The following is an 18143-nucleotide window of genomic DNA, read 5'->3' as shown; positions in this document are numbered from 1 at the left end:
GCTGCACCTGCCACCAATCAAAAAACGCCAGAGGTAAGTGCTGACCCACGAGAAGCCGCACCTCAACCCCCAGCCCTGAGCCCCTTCCCGGAGCCAGCACCCCATGCCCCCTCTGCACCCCAACCTCTTGCCCCAGCCCTGATCCCCCTCCCAGAGCCAGCACTATGTACCCCCTTCCTGTATCCCAACACTCTGCCCCAGCCTGGAGACCCGTCCTACACCCAAAAGCCCTCCCAGAGCCTACACCCCCTTCTGCACCCCAAACACTCTGCTCCATGCTCAGCCCAGAGCCCCCTCCCACACCTCCTCTTGAACCCCAACCCCAGCCCAGTGAGAGTGAGTGAGGATTGTGGAGAGTGAACAACCAAGGGGGGGCTGGGAACGGAGTGAGTGGGGCAGGGCTTTGGGGAATGGGCAGAGCAGATCCTGGGTTGCCCTTAGATTCAAAAAGTGATCTTGGGCATTTAAAAAAACTTGGAGACCACTGATCTAGGCCATCCTTGAGAGGTGTTTGTCTAACCTGCTCTTAAAAATCTCCAAGAATGGAGATTCCACAACTTCCCTAGGCAATTTGTGTAGTTGTAAGATGATTGCCAACATATTGCATGAAATGTTTCAAGATATTTATATCCAAAATAAGTCAAGACAGTAAACTTCTGATGAAGCCCTTTATTCAGTTAAGTAACCAAAAGGTGAAAGTATTCCTATTCACCATGCTTCTCTTCTGGAGGTGGTTCATACTGAGACAGCTGTAGAAGTTAAAAAAAAAAAAAAACACATGATTTTGTTAGCTATAGAATGTTAAAAAACAAAACCCTGATGGCATATTTTACCCCCAACAGGAGAGAGGAGTAGTTATTTTATAGCAAGCTTTATTCTAAAAAATCTAATTTGCTACTGAATACTTAGGTCCACTTATTTTCAAAGACTACAAACATGCCTAGTAAACCTTTTTTCTGTGGGGTTGGGGGAGAAGGGAGGGAACAATGCATTGTGCAAAGATGCAACTATGAGAGAGAGAGAGGCTTTTAAAGGTGAAGGGCAGGATTTTCAAAAGTTCTTAAGTGACTTAAAGTCAGGAGATTTCAGCACACAAGATCCATTAAATGCTTTTGACAGTTTTTCCCACTGACAAATATTTAATTTCTTACTTTAAAGAAGAGAGGGTTTTACATTGTGATTGCCCAATACTGGCCATCTTAAGTTAGTATTAGGCAGAATGAGTGTCCTACATTCTTGTACGCTGTACTGAAATATGCTGGAGTAAAATGGTCTGACTGCCACCACTAGAATGGGAATTAGCTATTCATGAGACTATTCCAAGTTTAAAATAGAGGAGAAACCTACCATCAGAACCTTAGATCAAAAATTCACACTGATTTAGTGATAATTTTACCACTTAAAATACACCCTGAATTCTCCAATTATAGATGCATAGGTATAAAAATTAGGTAGCTGAAGACCAAGTAGATTTCACCAGACCCTCTGAAAAGAATCCCAGACATAGGGAAGGTTATGAAAATAAATATTATTTATCTGGAATCTGCCATTCAGTTTTAAATTTTGCATTTAAAATGTTTCTCATTTATGGGTTAGAAATTCCAAGCCTGATCAAAATATTCATCTGGCATTTACATATAATGTTGAATTAAATTTATCACAGTGTGCTGCCAGCAATAGCTGCTCCATGTCTTTTGCACACCAAGCTAGCTACAAAATAAAGCTTCTGGACCGTATGACTGGATCTTAGTCAAGTTTTGCTTTTCAGTTAATTACATGTACTTTCTTCAGATTAGCAGGTTTTCCCCTGTGCATAGAGGTCTTTACACAGGCACCCAACTGAAAAGGGAAACTTGCTAGTTACTTAAACTCGCTTCAGTACTTAATGGAAAGGGAAAATAAATGTTTCCTCTTTAATGCTCTGCATGCTAAAAGACTAACGAAGGAAGCTGATTAGAACATGATTTTGCTCCACAATCCTCTCATGTAAAGTTGTTTTGCTGCCATTCAGAAACCCAACAAAACTCAAAGACCCAGGGGAATGGGTGACTGTGCAGGACAAAAAAGACAGATGGAAAAAAAGAGGTAAAGTGCATAAAAAGTAGATAGGAGGAGAGAAGGGAAAGTACTAATCAATAAGGAGAAAAATTTCATAGATACAGAGAGAGGAGAGATACAAGGAAATGAGAGCAGTAAAATTGGTGGTCCTAATGGCACTCTGAATCATTCCTGATTTCCCCAACAAACTTGGTTGCTGCTGAGGGCAGCCTCTTGCACCTTTTCACAGAGTTGTGGCATATGGCCCAAAACTTTGTAACTGGCCCACACACTAAGGTATAATTCAGCCCTCATTACCAAATGAGTTTATCAGATCTCTTAGACTACTTTCATAGGAAAGTCCCCCTTCTGCTAGTCAGATTCCTCTCATTTTAAGCCATCTGAGACAAAAAAAAAATGCCTGCAAGCTGCAATAACTACAGCCATGCTCCTCCCACAACCTATCTAATTTTTTCACCTCAAGGAAGCACTCCCATTTTAACCCAAGCCAGGACCATTTAGATAAGCATGACTGCTTGACTCAGCAGAATGTTCAAGTTAAATACTTATAGCCTTTTTACTGTAAAAAAAAAAAAAATGTGTACAAGAGTGATCAAGTGGATATAGTGTACTTGAACTTTCAGAAAGCCTCTGACCTGGTCCCTTACCAAAGGCTCTTAAGCAAACTACGCAGTCATGGGATAAGAGGAAAGATCCTCTCATGGATCAGCAACTGGTTAAAAGACAGATAACTAAGAGTAGAAATAAATGGCTAGTTTTCAGAATGGAGAGAGGTAAATAGTGGCATCCTCTTCCCCTCCCCTCCAGTAATCAGTACTGGGAGCGTGCTGTTCAACATATTCATCAATGATTTGGAAAAAGAAGTAAACAGTGAGGTCCAAATTAGCTGCCACTCAAGAAAGATCCTCCAGTCATTGTGGATAGGTCTTTGAAAATATCATTCAATGTGCAGCAGCAGTAAAAAACAAACAAACAAAACCAACAATCACAAAAAAACCTCTAACAGAATACTAGGAACCATTAGAAAAGAGAAAAATAAGACAGAAAATATCATACCACCACTATATAAATCCATGGTACACCCAGACCTTGAATACTGTTGCAGTTCTAGTTGCCCTTTCTCAAAAGGAGATGCAGAAAAAAATAGAAAAAGCAACAAAAATGATTAAGGGTATGGGACAGCTTCCATATGAAGAAAGGTTAAGAAGACTGGGATTGTTCAGCTTGGAAAAGAGACAACTAAGGGGGGATATGATAGAGGTCTATAAAATCATGAATGGTGTGGAGAAGAGTGAATTGGGAAGCGTGATTTACCCCTTCACATAACACAAGAACCAGAGGTCACCTAATGAAACTAATAGGCAGGAGATTTAAAACAAACCAAAGGAAGTCTTTCTTCACACAGTGCACAGCCAACCTGTGGAACTTGTTGCCATGGGATGTTGTGAAGGTCAAAAGTATAACTAGGTTAAAAAAAAGAATTCAATACATTGATGGAGAATAGGTCCATCAATGGCTATTAGCCAATGGTCAGGGATGTAACCCCATGCTCTGGATGTTCCTAAGCCCCCGACTGCCTGATGTTGGGACTGGACAACAGGGTAAGGGTCATTTGATAATTTCTCTGTTCATTTCCTTTGAGGCATCTGGCATTGGCCACTGTCAGAACACAAGATACTGGGCTAGATGGACCACTGGCCTGACCTAGTGTGGCCATTCTTATGCATATATGTCTTGACAGCAAATTTAATGGAGAGATCATGAATTTGACCAATGAGTTTATTGTTAAGCAGGTGTTTTCTGGACCAATTAATGGACAAATAGTGCCTTTGTTCTATTGTGGAACTACCACTGATAATATATGGTGTGTACTAAGATAGCAGCTTGCATGCTTCAGGCCTCTTTGTGGGCAGTCCCATAATCCATGCAAAAAAGCTTGCCTGATCAAAAGCTGTAGAAAGTAAAACATAGTATGTAGTAACTAGTCATTAGGTAAGTAAAGTTGTGTAGAAAACAGCATCACTGCATGGGAAAAAAGTATGTCACACATTTTCAGAACCAGCACTGTTTCTGCCCCTTGTTTATGTGGCTATTTGCATGTGTAGTTATGGATCGGTATAACTATGGTAACTATACAATGAGTTATTTGAAAATCTGTCTCAAATATAATTTGGTTTAAGAACAGATACCCTACTTAGATAGTTGAGAGGTGCAGGCAGTCTGTATACCCAAAACAATGACTCTGCCTTAGTTTACACTCAGGATCCATTTAAAAGGTTTTCAGAGTCAGAGGTAGAGGTATTTTAAACTAGAGTTAAAGTTTTATTTTGCATACACATAAATGCCTCCAGTGCGTCAGATCTTGCAAGGTGTTGATCCCATTGACCTAATAGGAATCTTCCACCTTGAATTTATTTTCTGTAAGAAGCTTTTTCAGTTAGCATCTTTAAAATGTTGTAATTTGTTTGGGAAGTATCATCTAGGTTGATTTTTACACCATTTTTTAAGAAGTTAATTCTATCATTTCCACTCAATTTTACTTGAGTTTGATACTTGTAATGGTTTCCCATGGCTTTTAAAGAAAGTTAAGAAAAAGAAACTGAGTGGTTAGTCGTATTAAAACATGAAAAGTGTTCTTTTCAATTGAGTTGCCCCCCCACCAAGAGCCTATCAGGCTTTCCCCTTGTTCTGAGACTTGCACAAAGTGACACTGCATTATCACGGATGAATGTTGACTATTGATACAGTAACTAATACCAGTGATTTTTTTTTTCCACTGAACGCATCCAATGAAGTGAGCTGTAGCTCACGAAAGCTTATGCTCAAATAAATTCGTTAGTCTCTAAGGTGCCACAAGTACACTGGTATTAGCAAAAAGAAAAAGAGTATTTTTCTTTTCCATTTTAAGAAGATACAGCAAGGAAGACTCAAATATTTACCTTTGCTTTTAGTTTTTTGTTTTCTTCTAACACAGCTTCATATTTTTCTTTCATCTCTGCCACTTCCAGGCGAAGGGCCTCTACTTCTGGATTTTCTGGAGCTGCGGCTCCTATATGATGCTTCAGAAAGCTAACAAAAGTTAAGTGTTTCTTCACTTAAAAATGATAGCCTGAATTTGAATAAACTACAAGGCTGGTACAGCAAGACATAATGGCAGACTGACAGGATACACCAGATGTGTCAGTTAAGAAAAAAGCCAAACAGAATTGTTTTAAACAGAAGGTGGCAACATGGCTGTCTGCAGGCCTTTAAAACACAATGAAGGAGAACCGCAAGGTTTCCTTAGCTTGTAAAGAAGATTGAGAAGGGCATGGTTACAAAATAGTATAAAGCAAAAGCTGAAAGATGCTCCTTTTACCCTCTCCCACAACATAAGAACAAGGGAATACTAAACTGTAAGGCAGAACATTTTAGACAGTAAATACTTATGTAGTAAGCCCTCATAATTCACTGAGGCAGGAGGTCAAAAAGGAAGCCCAGCAAGATTAAGAAGAACTAGATAGTTGTCAGCAATAAACAGCAGTTATGCAAAATACACTGTTCCAAATTAAGCAGTACACCTGCAAATAAAAGGAAGTCATTCCTATGCAAATAGCCTTATAGAAAATGTTTAATACCAAAAGGAAGGCAAAAGTCTATTAAACACAAGCCACTGCCAAAAAAAACAAACAACCAATCAACCAAGATACTGGGTTAGATAAGCCAAAAGCCTCAGGCTGTTGGTAGTAAGGACTTTATCATGCAAGAGCTAAATTTCTAGTTCTCTATTGTACTTGGTTGACTGAGTGCCATTTCCCTAAAATTGCTGCTGTTCTTATTTAATATGGAAATAAAATATTTTATTTATTCTATATAATATGGAGACAAACAAGTATCTGCCTTGGACTATGCTTCCATCTTTTGCCTCACATATGTCTGAAATCAATTCACAGAACGAAGAAAAAGGATACTCCAGTGCACTATTTGGTTTCTCTGGCTCTTCATATAGGGCTACCAACACTGTAAATAAAAAGCGTCCAACAGTTGAAAGCAGAAAACACCTCAAATGGTTCAATTTCTGAAATGTGCACCAGTAGTCAAAGGTAATACATATGAGACTTAAAAAGGATTACTTCCAGATTAGTATTTTAAAGGTGATTCATTAATTTAAACATTCACACACAAAGCTAGCTTTTATTATAGTCAAAAATTAGGACAATGAACACGTATTAGTGATTATGCAGAGTATTACTGAGAGACTCGTGCATCCAACATACGCTTTGACTACAGTTATATAGCTGGAATTCTTTTGAACACACTTTTTTCAACAATTCTTTCATGAACTGTAAAGCTAAATGTTTGCACTAAATTCTGCATTTACATAAACACAAACATTACAAGTAACTTTCAAGCAGTTATATTTTTCCATAAACTGATCAAATACATACCTATTTAATAACAGTTCCAGGATATATACATTCTTTCCAATAAAGTAGTTGCCTATCATCGTATCTGTCACTTACCTTATAACAAAGGTAATCTAAAGTAATCTACACTAAAGCTTAAAATCAACATAAGTTATATTGCTCAGGGAAATGAATTAGCCACCCCCGAGCAACATAACTTATGCCAATTTATGCGCTGGTGTGGACAGCACTCTGTTGGCCGGAGAGCTTCTCCTACTGATATAACTACCACCACTTCCGAGGGCTGCAGTAATTAAGCCAACGGGAGACCTCTCTCCCATCATCTTAGAGCAGCTACACTAGAGACCTTACAGCGGTGCAGCTGCACCGCTGTAAGCCCTCTAGTGTAGCCAAAGACAGACTCTTCTTTACTAAGTTTGGAAAACTCAATATTCTCCTCCATCACCAGGCCTCCTTTACTGGGAGGTCAGGGAGAATAAACAAATCACAACCACCTGCTGCTTTGCTTCTAAGGTGGAAGCAAGAATCCTAAATGGTGTCTCAAGAATGCAGTTGCACTCTTACAGTCGCACACTTGGCTCCTCCATCACCCATCTATAGGTTGTTCTCATCTCCAGGGGCATTCAGAGTGTTACACTGAGTATGGTACTCAATAACTAATATTTTGAGTTAACACAGATGTGCCCCAAAGACAGCCACCCGGCACAAACTTCTGAAGTATTCATTGTTCAACACTTTGTTGACTGAATCCGCAAAAGAGCCTGAGCCATCAGTTCTCCTGTTGATTAGTTCATAGTTAGATTTCTGGACTTGGAATGAAGCCAAAATGAATACGATTTATCATGGTCAGTATGTCCACACTTGGTTTTTTTGTTTTTAAATTATTCCCAGTCACAGACCAGATCACTGTCATAGGTACCAAAGTTAATGTATTGTCAAGTTAGCCAACACATCTTAACTTGCTAGCCTGGACATTCAACACTTGTTCATGTAATTTTGGACTCCAAAACTTTCCTTCCAGGACAACTGTGTTAGCTAGTAGAGTTCACTGTCAGTTAACTGAATAGAAGCTACATCCTTTTAGATTAGTTTGTTAGTGAACAACAGCAGCTTTAGAGCCACCAGATGGAGCACACTGATTTATCTAAAAGTGGCAAAAAGACTGGACTTCAGCTAAAGTTACCCACATTAAAAAAACTACAAGTGGAGTGAAGTGTCCTCCATACTCTAAATATGTATTCACCATGGAAGTGAGTAAAAGTAAGCTGATCTGCACTCATACCACGTTTCTTAAATGAAAAGACGGAATGTACGTGCAATTTAGCTCCATTCCAAAACAGTCACTATAATCTGAAACTTGGTACAAATGGCAGAATATACCTACCAACTGTGGGATAGACCAAAGTGAGATACCAGTATTGAGTATCCAACTGCTCCATTTTACAGAATAGTTTTGACCTAAAAGCTATGGCAGCACTTCATAAAGCAATTAAACAGAGATTACTTGCTTTCATTTTCATTCAAGGAGAAAATATAAGCTAACTAGAAATAGATAAAACAAATGTTTATTTTTTGTTTCTAATATGGTATTAAAGAATGGAAAGCTATGAAAACACTTTTTATATAATACCCTTTGAATTAGTGTATATATCCCATTCAAAAACAACAACAAGAATGTTAAGGTTGCACAGTTTAACTTGCAACCTTGACTGTCTGCTTGTGGAAAATGTATTATGATGCAGTCTTTAATTACACAACAGAGTATTCCTGAAACTCAAGATACCATATTTTTTCTACAAGCTTAAGTATGCACATGCAGCATTTTGTGATACGTTTTCATTTGCATAATGCCTATTTTCTCTCTGACAGACTTTTGCTATGCACCACTATATTTGCGTAGTCTTTCACTAGGCACTTATGACAAAAATGAGAGGGGAGAAGCAACAGGACTAAATTTGCCATTACAGATACAAAAAAAAAAAAACCCAAACAAAACAAACCCATGCATGATTTATAGGCTGAGGAAGTGGATATTTATGCAATTACAAAACTAAAAAGTACAGAGAGAGACAATTAAATATTTGTCTCTTGAGTTCTTTATATATTGCTTGGCTTTCTTAGATTGTGAGCTATACACATAGGGACCTTTGATGAGGGCAGGATAAAAACCAACACAGAATTTCTACTGAAGTTGTCAGATTTTCTGTGTTTGTTCAGTATTTAACCCAGTGGCACCCCAATCCAGATATGGGGATTTGGGTACTTTCACAACACAGATGTTAGCCAGCGCTGGTAATTAGACCCGTGGGTAAGGTTGCTTAATACTTTACACTGAGAGACCCTGTTTGTAGTTACTTTTAACTTTATGGACCATTGGACTGAAATTTTACTTACATGCCATGTGCATGCCTCATGCTGAAATTTTTGGAAAGTTGTACCCAACAGTTCAGCTATTTCCAAGAATGAGATTAAGGCAAAAAAGTTATTTTGCCCATGTTAAAAATTCTTACAGTCATTTGACTAAGAATCTCTAGTGCCTCTGTGCGTTGCACCTGTATGGCCTTGGTGTCAGGAGTATGCCTTTTGCCATCCACATTACAAGTCTGTCCAAATTACAGAGAACCAAGAAATTGCTCAGCAGAGGTGTGTTACGCTTGTTGGCTAAATTTCTCCAAAATTCAGTCTGAGCCTGCTCCATCTGTAATTGCAATTGCTCCTCTTAGTTGCGGGGCGCCTCATGTGGAGTCTCTTCTGTGCTCTCTATTCTGCACCTGCTACACCCAGGCAACATGAATATGTGAAATAATTAAGCAATCAATCTGAAAACATCTAGAAGTCATCAGTGACAGTCAACATGGATTTGTCAAAAACAAATTATGTCAAACCAACCTAATAACTTTATTTGACAGGGTAACAAGCCTTGTGTATAGAGGGGGAAGCAGCATAAGTGGCATATTTTGACTTTAGTAAAGCTTTTGATATGGTCTCACATGACCTTCTCATAAACAAACTAGGGAAATACAACCTAGATGGAGCTGGAAAACTATTCCCAGAGAGTATTTATCAGTGGTTCACAGTCATGCTGGAAGGACACAACGAGTGGGGTCCTGCAGAGATCAGTTCTGGGTCCAGTTCTATTCAGTATCTTCATTAATGATTTAGATCAGTGACCTCCAACCTTTTTACACACAAGATCACTTTTTGAATTTAAGATCAACCCAGGATCTACCCTGCCCCTTCCCCAAGGCCCCATCCCATTCACTCCATTCCCCCTCCCTCCATCACTTGCTCTCCCCCACCCTCACTCACTTTCACCAGGCTGGAACAGGGGATTGGAGTACGGGAGGGGGTGCAGGCTCTGGGCTGGGGCTGAGGGGTTCGGAGTGTGGGAGGGGGCTCCGGGCTGAGCTTGGGGCAGAGGTGCAGGAGTGAGAGGTGCAAGTTCTGGGAAGGAGTTTGGGTGCAGAGGTCATATGGTCACAATGTACCTAATCTCAGACTCCACTGGACATTTTAGGAGTTGTACCTTTTATTAGTGTCATTTGTGGTTATAGATCCAAAATCCTTCAGAGAGTATCATAAATCAGTGTAACATTCTCAACTGTGGGGTGTGCATTGGGTCTGGGACAAGGGTGCAGGAGTGAGGGGTGCAAGCTCTGGGAGGGAGTTTGGTGCAGGAGGGAGCGCAAGGTGTAGGTTCCGGCTGGGAAACGCTTAGCATAGGCGGCTCCCAGTCAGCAGTGCAGCGGGGCTCAGGCAGGCTGCCTGCCTACCATGGCCCCAGGCTGGTCCCAGAAGCGGCTCGCAGCTCGCACATCTGTACAGCCCCAGGCTGGGACGGAGGGAGGTGGCTCTGGGAGCAGGCAGCGCACAGACACCCGCACCCAAGGGGCCACAGAGACATGTCAGCAGCTAGCTGCTTCCAGGAGTGGCACGGGGCCATGGCAGGCAGGCACACAGCCTGCCAGAGTCCCACTGTGCCAGATCGAATTTGACTCCTCAACTGATTCACCTGGAGCAGCACTAGGGTGAGCTCGGAGGGACTCGGGGCCATTCGGACAGGATCGGAGGCGACTTTTAGTGGCCCAGGGATGGTGATCGACTGCAGAGGGTCCAGAATTGACAAGTCAATCGCAATCGATGGGTTGGTGACCACTGATTTAGATAATGGCATAGAGAGTACATTTAGAAAGTCTGCAGACAATACCAAGCTGGGAGAGGTTGCAAGTGCTTTGGAAGATAGGATTAAAATTCAAAATGATCTGGACAAAACTGGAGAAATGGTCTGAAGTAAACAGGATGAAATTCAATAAGAACAAATGAAAAAGTACTCCACTTAGGAAGGAACAGAACAATCAGTTGCACACATACAAAACGGGAAATGACTGCCTAGGAAGGAGTAGCTGCGGAAAGGGATCTAGGGGTCATAGTGGACTACAAGCTAAATGGTCAACAGTGTAATGCTGTTGCAAAAAAAACCCAAACATTTTGGAATGTATTAGGAGGAGTGTTGTAAGCAAGACACAAGTAGTAACTCTTCCACTCTACTCTGCACTGATTAGGCCTCAACTGGAATATTGTGTCAAATTCTGGGCGCCACATTTCAGGAAGGATGTGAACAAATTGGAGAGAATCCAGAGAAGACTGACAAAAATGATTAAAGGTCTAGAAAACATGAACTATGAGAGAAGATCGAAAAAAACTGAGTTTGTTTAGTCCGGAAAAGAGAAGACCAAGAGGGGACATAAGTCCTCACCTCAGCCCCTGGAAAAAATCGTGGAGCAGGTCCTCAAGGAATCAATTCTGAAGCACTTAAAGAGGAAGGTGATCAGGAACAGTCAGCATGGATTCACCAAGGGCAAGTCATGCCTGACTAATCTAATTGCCTTCTATGACGAGATAACTGGCTCTGTGGATCAGGGGAAAGCAGAGGACGTGTTATTCCTTGACTTTAGCAAAGCTTTTGACACGGTCTCCCACAGTATTCTTGCCAGCAAGTTAAAGTAGTGTGGGCTGGATGAATGGACTATGAAGCGGATAGAAAGCTGGCTAGATTGTCGGGCTCAACGGGTAGTGATCAATGGCTCCATGTCTAGTTGGCAGCCGGTATCAAGCAGAGTGCCCCAAGGGTCGGTCCTAGGGCAGTTTTGTTCAATGTCTTCATTAAGGATCTGGAGGATGGCGTGGTTTGCACCCTTAGCAAGTTTGCAGATGACACTAAACTGGGAGGAGAGGTAGATACGCTGGAGGGTAGGGATAGGATACAGAGGGACCTAGAAAAATTAGAGGATGGGGCCAAAAGAAATCTGATGAGGTTCAACAAGGTCAAGTGCAGAGTCCTGCACTTAGGATGGAAGAATCCCATGCACTGCTACAGACTAGGGACCAAATGGCTAGGCGGCAGTTCTGCAGAAAAGGATCTAGGGGTTTACAGTGGACGAGAAGCTGGATAGGAGTCAACAGTGTGCCCTTGTGTCCAAGAAGGCCAATGGCATTTTGGGACACATAAGTAGAGGCATTGCCAGCAGATCGAGGCCCGTGATCATTCCCCTCTATTAGACATTGGTGAGGCCTCATCTGGAGTACTGTGTCCAGTTTTGGGCCCCACACTGCAAGAAGGATGTGAAAAAATTGGAAAGCTTCCAGCAGAGGGCAACAAAAATGATTAAGGGACTAGAACACATGACTTATGAGGAGATGCTGAGGGAACTGGGATTATTTAGTCTGTGGAATAGAAGAATGAGGGGGAGGATTTGATAGCTGCTTTCAACTACCTAAAAGGGGGTTCCAAAGAGGATGGATCTAGACTGTTCTCAGTGGTAGCAGATGACAGAATGAGGAGTAATGGTCTCAAGTTGCAGTGGGGGAGGTTTAGGTTGGATATTAGGAAGAACTTTTTCACTAGGAGGGTGGTGAAGCACTGGAATGCGTTACCTCGGGAGGTGGTGGAATCTCCTTCCTTTGAGGTTTTTAAGGTCAGGCTTGACAAAGCCCTGGCTGGGATGATTTAGTTGTGGATTAGTCCTGCTTTGAGCAGGGGTTTGGACTAGATGTCCTCCTGAGGTCTCTTCCAACCCTGATATTCTAGGATTCTATAATAGTTTTCAAGTAATAAAAGGCTGTTACAAGGAGGAGGGAGAAAAATTGTTCTTCTTAACCTCTGAGGATAGGACAAGCAGCAATGGGCTTAAATTGCAGAAAGGGCGAGTTAGGTTGGACATTAGGAAAAACTTCCTGTCAGGGTGGTTAAGCACTGGCATAAATTGCCTAGAGAGGTTGTGGAATCTCCATCATTGGAAATTTTTAAGAGCAGGTTAGACAAACACCTTTCAGGGATGGTCTAGATCAGGGTGGGCAAACTTTTTGGCCCAAGCGCCACATCAGGGTGCAAAATGGTATGGAGGGCTGGGTAGGGAAGACTGTGCCCCCCAAACAGCCTGGCCCCCACCCCCATCCACCCCCTCCAACTTCCCACCTCCCTCAGAGCCCCCAACCCATCCAACCCACCCTGGTCCTTGTCCCCTGACTGCCCCATCGCAGGACCCAAAGGAGAAGTGTTTAGAACTGGAAGCACATTCCCCACCAAAACATGGAATTGAACCCAAGATTATTAAATAGCTTCAGAAACATTGGCAAAATGTGTCTCATCCCACTTTAGTGATTAGTCTACACAGATTAACAACCTACTGCTGCTATCGGTTGCTCCACTAGCACAAGTGGAAGAGGTCTATGCAGTGGATCTAGAGGTCACAAACATGCTAACAATCCATATGAGGATCAAAAGGATTCCAAATGATGAAATTTGGTCAGTTTTTGTTTCTAAATGTGCAATTACATAAAAAATATGTTAAAGGAATATTCTGGTTGCAGAGAAGTGTCAGGATTAAGCTGCTTGTGCCCCTTTTTTGCATGTGCATGACACTCTTTAATTACATGATCACATACTTTTCCCCCCTACAGGACTTCTGCCTCATTCAGGGCACCAGAAATCAAACCGAACTGTGTAGTGAATAAGGCTTTTGTCTATAAGAACCTTGCCTCCTTTGTTGTAGAAGCTGGATGTTGTGTAGCAAATAAAGCAGAGAATTACAGGGAGAAAAAGGATAGTCTCGTGGTTACAGACCTTGAATGCCACCCGAAGAACTGCATTTTATCCCTACTTCTGCAATGCTGAACAAGTCACTTAAACCAAAATTCACAGGTGCCCACTGTGTAGAGTGAGTACCAGGGATCAGGGGCCAAGGGGTCAGAATTCCAGAAGTAGGGTGTACTCAACACTACAACTGAAATCAAGTGGAACTCTGCTTTGAACTTATAAAGTGCTACAGAATAGCAAGTACTCTGACAAAATAAGGCCTCAAGTATCTTAAGTCTTGACCCACAGGATTTCCAACAACGGCTGCTGGTCACCTGACACCTGACAGTACTGGCCGGCGAGGGTCGGGGGGAGAGCATGGGCTAGAGAAAGGGCCCTGCAACCACCTGGCGTGGGCACAAGGGCAAGAGAACACAGACCTTGGCTCCTCGCGCGGGGCAGGGGGGACATTTACCTTCCCGCACGCTAGGGGCAGCGGCTCGGGGCTATTTACCTTTGGTGAGCGTGTCCAGCACCCCGGATTTCTCCAGGTAGCGGCGGAACTGCTCTCGCTTAGAGTCCGCGGCCTGAGGGAAGGATGGGAACAACATTAGCGCGGGGTAGGGCGTTCCGGGGTCGGCGAGCCGGCTTCGCCCAGGCCTGTCTGAAAGGCGCAGAGGCCGCGCGGAGGCAGCCGGCGGGATACCGCGACTCCCCGATGGAGGGAAGGGGACCAAGAGAGGGTTTTGTGTTCCAGGAAGAAATCGCAATCCCCCACCTTGTAATGCGCCATCCCAACCCTCTCTGCATCGGGCTGCACCCTCTCCGCTATGACGACAGCGCCGCGCTTGCGCCCTATGTCTTTTGCCGGCGGGAGGGAGACACGCAGCGTCCTATCAGTTACCATGGAGACCGGCAACGCTAGCACACAGCTCCGCTTCCCCCCCCCCCCTTATTTTTGGCGTCCTGCCTTGGGCCTTTTCGCGAACTGTATCTCCTCCCCTCAGGCCGTACCCAGCCCCCTTCTCCCGCCTTCCCACCTCAGGCCCTGTCTAGCCACCATCTCCCGCCTTCCCACCTCAGGCCGTGCCCAGCCCCCTTCTGCCGCCGCCGCCTAGACCTTAGCCCCCTTCCCACCTCAGGCCCTGTCCAGCCACCTTCTCCCGCCGCCCGCCTGGCCCCCTTCCCACCTCAGCTCCTGCCCAGCCACCTTCTCCCGTCTTCCCACCTCAGGCTGTGCCCAGCCCCTTCTCCCGCTGCCCGCCTGGCCCCCAGCCCCCTTCCCACCTCAGGCCCTGTCCAGCCACCTTCTCCCGCCTTCCCACCTCAGCTCCTGCCCAGCCACCTTCTCCCGCCGCCCGCCTAGCCCCTAGCCCCCTTCCCACCTCAGGCCCTGCCCAGCCACCTTCTTCCGCTGCCCGCCTGGCCCCTAGCCCCCTTCCCACCTCAGCTCTTGCCCAGCCACCTTCTGCTGCCCGCCTAGCCCCTAGCCCCCTTCCCACCTCAGGCCATGCCTAGCCCCTTTCTCCCGCCTTCCCACCTCAGGCCGTGTCCAGCCCCCTTCTCCTGCCTTCCCACCTCAGGCCGTGTCCAGCCCCCTTCTCCCGCTTCCAACTTCAGGCCCTGCCCAGCCACCTTCTCCCGCTGCCCGCCTGGCCCCTAGTCCCCTTCCCACTTCAGCTCCTGCCCAGCCAGCTTCTCCCACCACCCGCATAGCCTCCAGCCATCTTCCCACCTCAGGCCCTGCCCAGCCACCTTCCCACCTTGGGCCCTGCCCAGCCACCTTCTCTCTCCGCCCGCCTGGCCCCTAGCCCCCTTCCCACCTCAGGCCCAGCCACCTTCTCCCACCACCCACCTAGCCCCCTTCCCACCTCAGGCCCTGCCCAGACACCTTCTCCCGCCACCCGCCTAGCCCCCTTTCCACCTCAGGCCCTGCCCAGACACCTCCTGCCGCCCGCCTAGCCCCCTTTCCATCTCAGGCCCTGCCCAACCACCTTCTCCCGCCTTCCCACCTCAGGCCATGCCCAGCTCCCTTCTCTCGCCTTCCCTCAGAACCTGCCTAGCGGAGCTGCCTCCTGCCAAAGCCGTTCCCACTTAGCTACCTGTGTGTTAGCCACTCCACACCGAGACCACCCTGTTTTTTATCCATGTGGGGCACTGTGCTCGCTGTGCCCTATGGTTATGCTCGGAGCAGGAATGTTAGGTGCCGCCCAGTGTAAAAATAAGTGCTGGGACATGGCCTCATACAGGTTGCTGCACAGCCTCACTGGGTCTGCTGCTACACCGTATGTAAGTCACTACAGTGGCCAGGGTCTGATAAAGGGGTGTCAATGGATGGATTTAGGGGGGCTGTAAGCAAGGCAATTGCCTGGCACCCCACACCACAGGGAGGGAGGGAGGCCTGTGAAGCTGAGTTATATCATTCAGCCCCAGGCAGTGGATCTCCGGCTTCAGACTCCTGAAAGGGATACAATGGTTGAGAAAGGTTGAGATTGGAACCAATGAGCTACAGTGTGAATTTAAAATGCAGTAGCTGTTCCATACTAACTCCCCATGTGGACATTTATTCTTAGGGCCCTACCAAAATCACAGCCATGAAAAACGTGTCACTGGGAAATCTGGTCTTTTGTATGCTTTTACCTTATACTATACAGATTTCACGGGGGAGACCAGCATTTCTCAAACTGGGGGTCCTGACCCAAGAGGGAGTTGCAGGGGGGTCACAAGTTATTTTAGGGAGTCCCAGTATTGTCATCTTTACTTCTGCACTGCCTTCAAAGCTGGACAGACAGAGAGTGGCGGCTCTTGGCCAGGTGCCCAGCTCTGAAGGTAGCACCCCACCAGCAGCAGCACAGGAGTAAGTGTGACAATATCATACCATGCCACCCTTACTTCTGCATTGCTGCCTTCAGAGTTAGGCGGCCAGATGGTGGCAGCTGCTGACTGAGGGTCCAGCTCTGCCAGCAACACCGCAGAAGTAAGGGTGGCAATACCATACCATGCCATCCTTACTTCTGTGCTGCTGCTGATAGCAGCTCTGCCTTCAGAGCAGGGCTCCTGACCAGCAGCCACTGCTCTCCAGCTGCCTAGCTCTGATGGCAGCGCCACTGTCAGCAGCAGTGCAGAAGTAAGCGTAGCAGAGCTACAACCCCCACTACAATAATCTTGCGACCCCCCCCCCAACTCTTTTTTGGGTAAGGACCTCTACAATTACAACACTGTGAAATTTCAGATTTAAATAACTGAAATCATGAAATTTATGATTTTTTAAAACCCATGACCATGAAATTGACCAAAATGGACTGTGAATTTGGAAGGGCCCTACTTATTCTACACTGTAGTAAGCTAGTACAGAATAGCTATTCTAGGCTATTTCCCCACAAAGACAACCCCTTAGAACAGTGGTCCCCAAGCTGTGGAGCATGCCCCCCTAGGGGAGCATGGAAGAATGTACAGGGGGGCACGGCAGGGCCCAGGCAGCTCCCATGGGGGGCAGGGAGGGAGCATACCCAGCCCTGCTCTGCTCCCAGCTACGCTCCAACTCCAGCCCCAGCCAAGGCCTCAGCTTCTGCTCCCAGCCACAGTTTGGCTCCTGGCTGCAGCTCCCAGCCTGGGCCAGCCCCACATGGGCAGGGAGGGAGCACCACCCAACCCAACTCTGGCCCCAGCCAAGGCCCCAGCTTCGGCCCCAACCACAGCTCGGCTCCTGGCCGCAGCTCCAGCTGCAGCTCCCATTGGAGTGGTGGAGATAATTACATTACAGTTAAAGAGGGATGCATGTCATAAGTTTGGGGACCACTGCCTTGGGGCCCTGTCCTGAAGTCCTTATTCAGGCAAAACAACTTGATTACCTGTTGATCACTTGATGATTAGCTGTTCTGTTCATTCCCTCTGAATCATCTGGAAGATAGTATACTGGGCTAGATGGACCAGTATGGCCATTCTTATGTTCTTAAAACTCCTATTAAGTTCACATGAAGTACATTTATACAGCTCACAGTTGCAAGCCTCCCAGACTGGGTTGACACACTCAAGCTTAGGCTCTGAAACCTAAGGATAAGAGTGGGTGTCAGAGCCCATGCTACAACTTTAAAGAGCAGTCTTCACAGCTATTTTTAGAGTGGTAGCACTAGCCCCACAACCCCAAGTCTGTCAACCCAAGCTGGGAGGCTTCCGGCCATTGGCTATATAGATGTACCCATGGAGACTCCAGAATTTGGCCCGATACTACTTCGTGAGCAGCTTTTGAAAACCCCAGCTATCTAGCTAAATTCCTGATACTATGATGATGTGTGTGTGCGGAGAGGGTGTATCTGAACACCTCACCATCTTTAATGTATTTATCTTCACAACATCCTTGTGAGGGAAGGAAGTACTATTATCCCCATTCTACAGTTTGGGAAATGAGGCACAGAGAAGCTAAGTGACTTGACAAGGTCACACAGGAAATCTGTGGCATAGCAGAGAACTGATCTCAGGTCTCCCAAGTTCTGTGCTCGTGCCCTGACAACTGGCCCATTCTTCCACAATTGTCCTTCCATTTCTATGAGTAGGGTTGTATGGAGTCAGCTGAACACAGTATTCTCACCTCCAGAGGCAGCAGA

The 18143-nt window shown here is 45.3% G+C and overlaps 1 protein-coding gene across 1 annotated transcript; it reads right to left on the bottom strand.

Annotated features, from left to right (window-relative positions):
* Nucleotides 1-654: 654 nt before the first annotated feature.
* LOC119845330 (MYC binding protein) lies at nucleotides 655-14403 on the bottom strand. The gene is made up of 5 exons (XM_038377493.2): nucleotides 14318-14403; nucleotides 14054-14126; nucleotides 6009-6057; nucleotides 4998-5127; nucleotides 655-749 (listed from the first exon to the last, which is right to left on the bottom strand). Exons 1-5 carry the CDS (start codon nucleotides 14330-14332, stop codon nucleotides 705-707), a joined length of 312 nt encoding a protein of 103 aa, XP_038233421.1. The 5' UTR covers nucleotides 14333-14403; the 3' UTR covers nucleotides 655-704.
* Nucleotides 14404-18143: the final 3740 nt, after the last annotated feature.

Source organism: Dermochelys coriacea, chromosome 19 (assembly GCF_009764565.3).
Source record: "Dermochelys coriacea isolate rDerCor1 chromosome 19, rDerCor1.pri.v4, whole genome shotgun sequence".
In the NCBI taxonomy this organism is placed as follows: domain Eukaryota; kingdom Metazoa; phylum Chordata; order Testudines; family Dermochelyidae; genus Dermochelys; species Dermochelys coriacea.
This window is presented reverse-complemented; position numbering and strand designations above follow the sequence as displayed.

Bases quoted from the DNA above. Each gene is read 5' to 3' on its own strand.
- LOC119845330 (XM_038377493.2), bottom strand. The intron at 5,128-6,008 runs GTATCCTTTTTC...AACTTTTGTTAG, and splicing joins AAACCAAATAGTGCACTGGA to CTTTCTGAAGCATCATATAG. The intron at 750-4,997 runs GTAAATATTTGA...TAACTTCTACAG, and splicing joins ACAAAAAACTAAAAGCAAAG to CTGTCTCAGTATGAACCACC.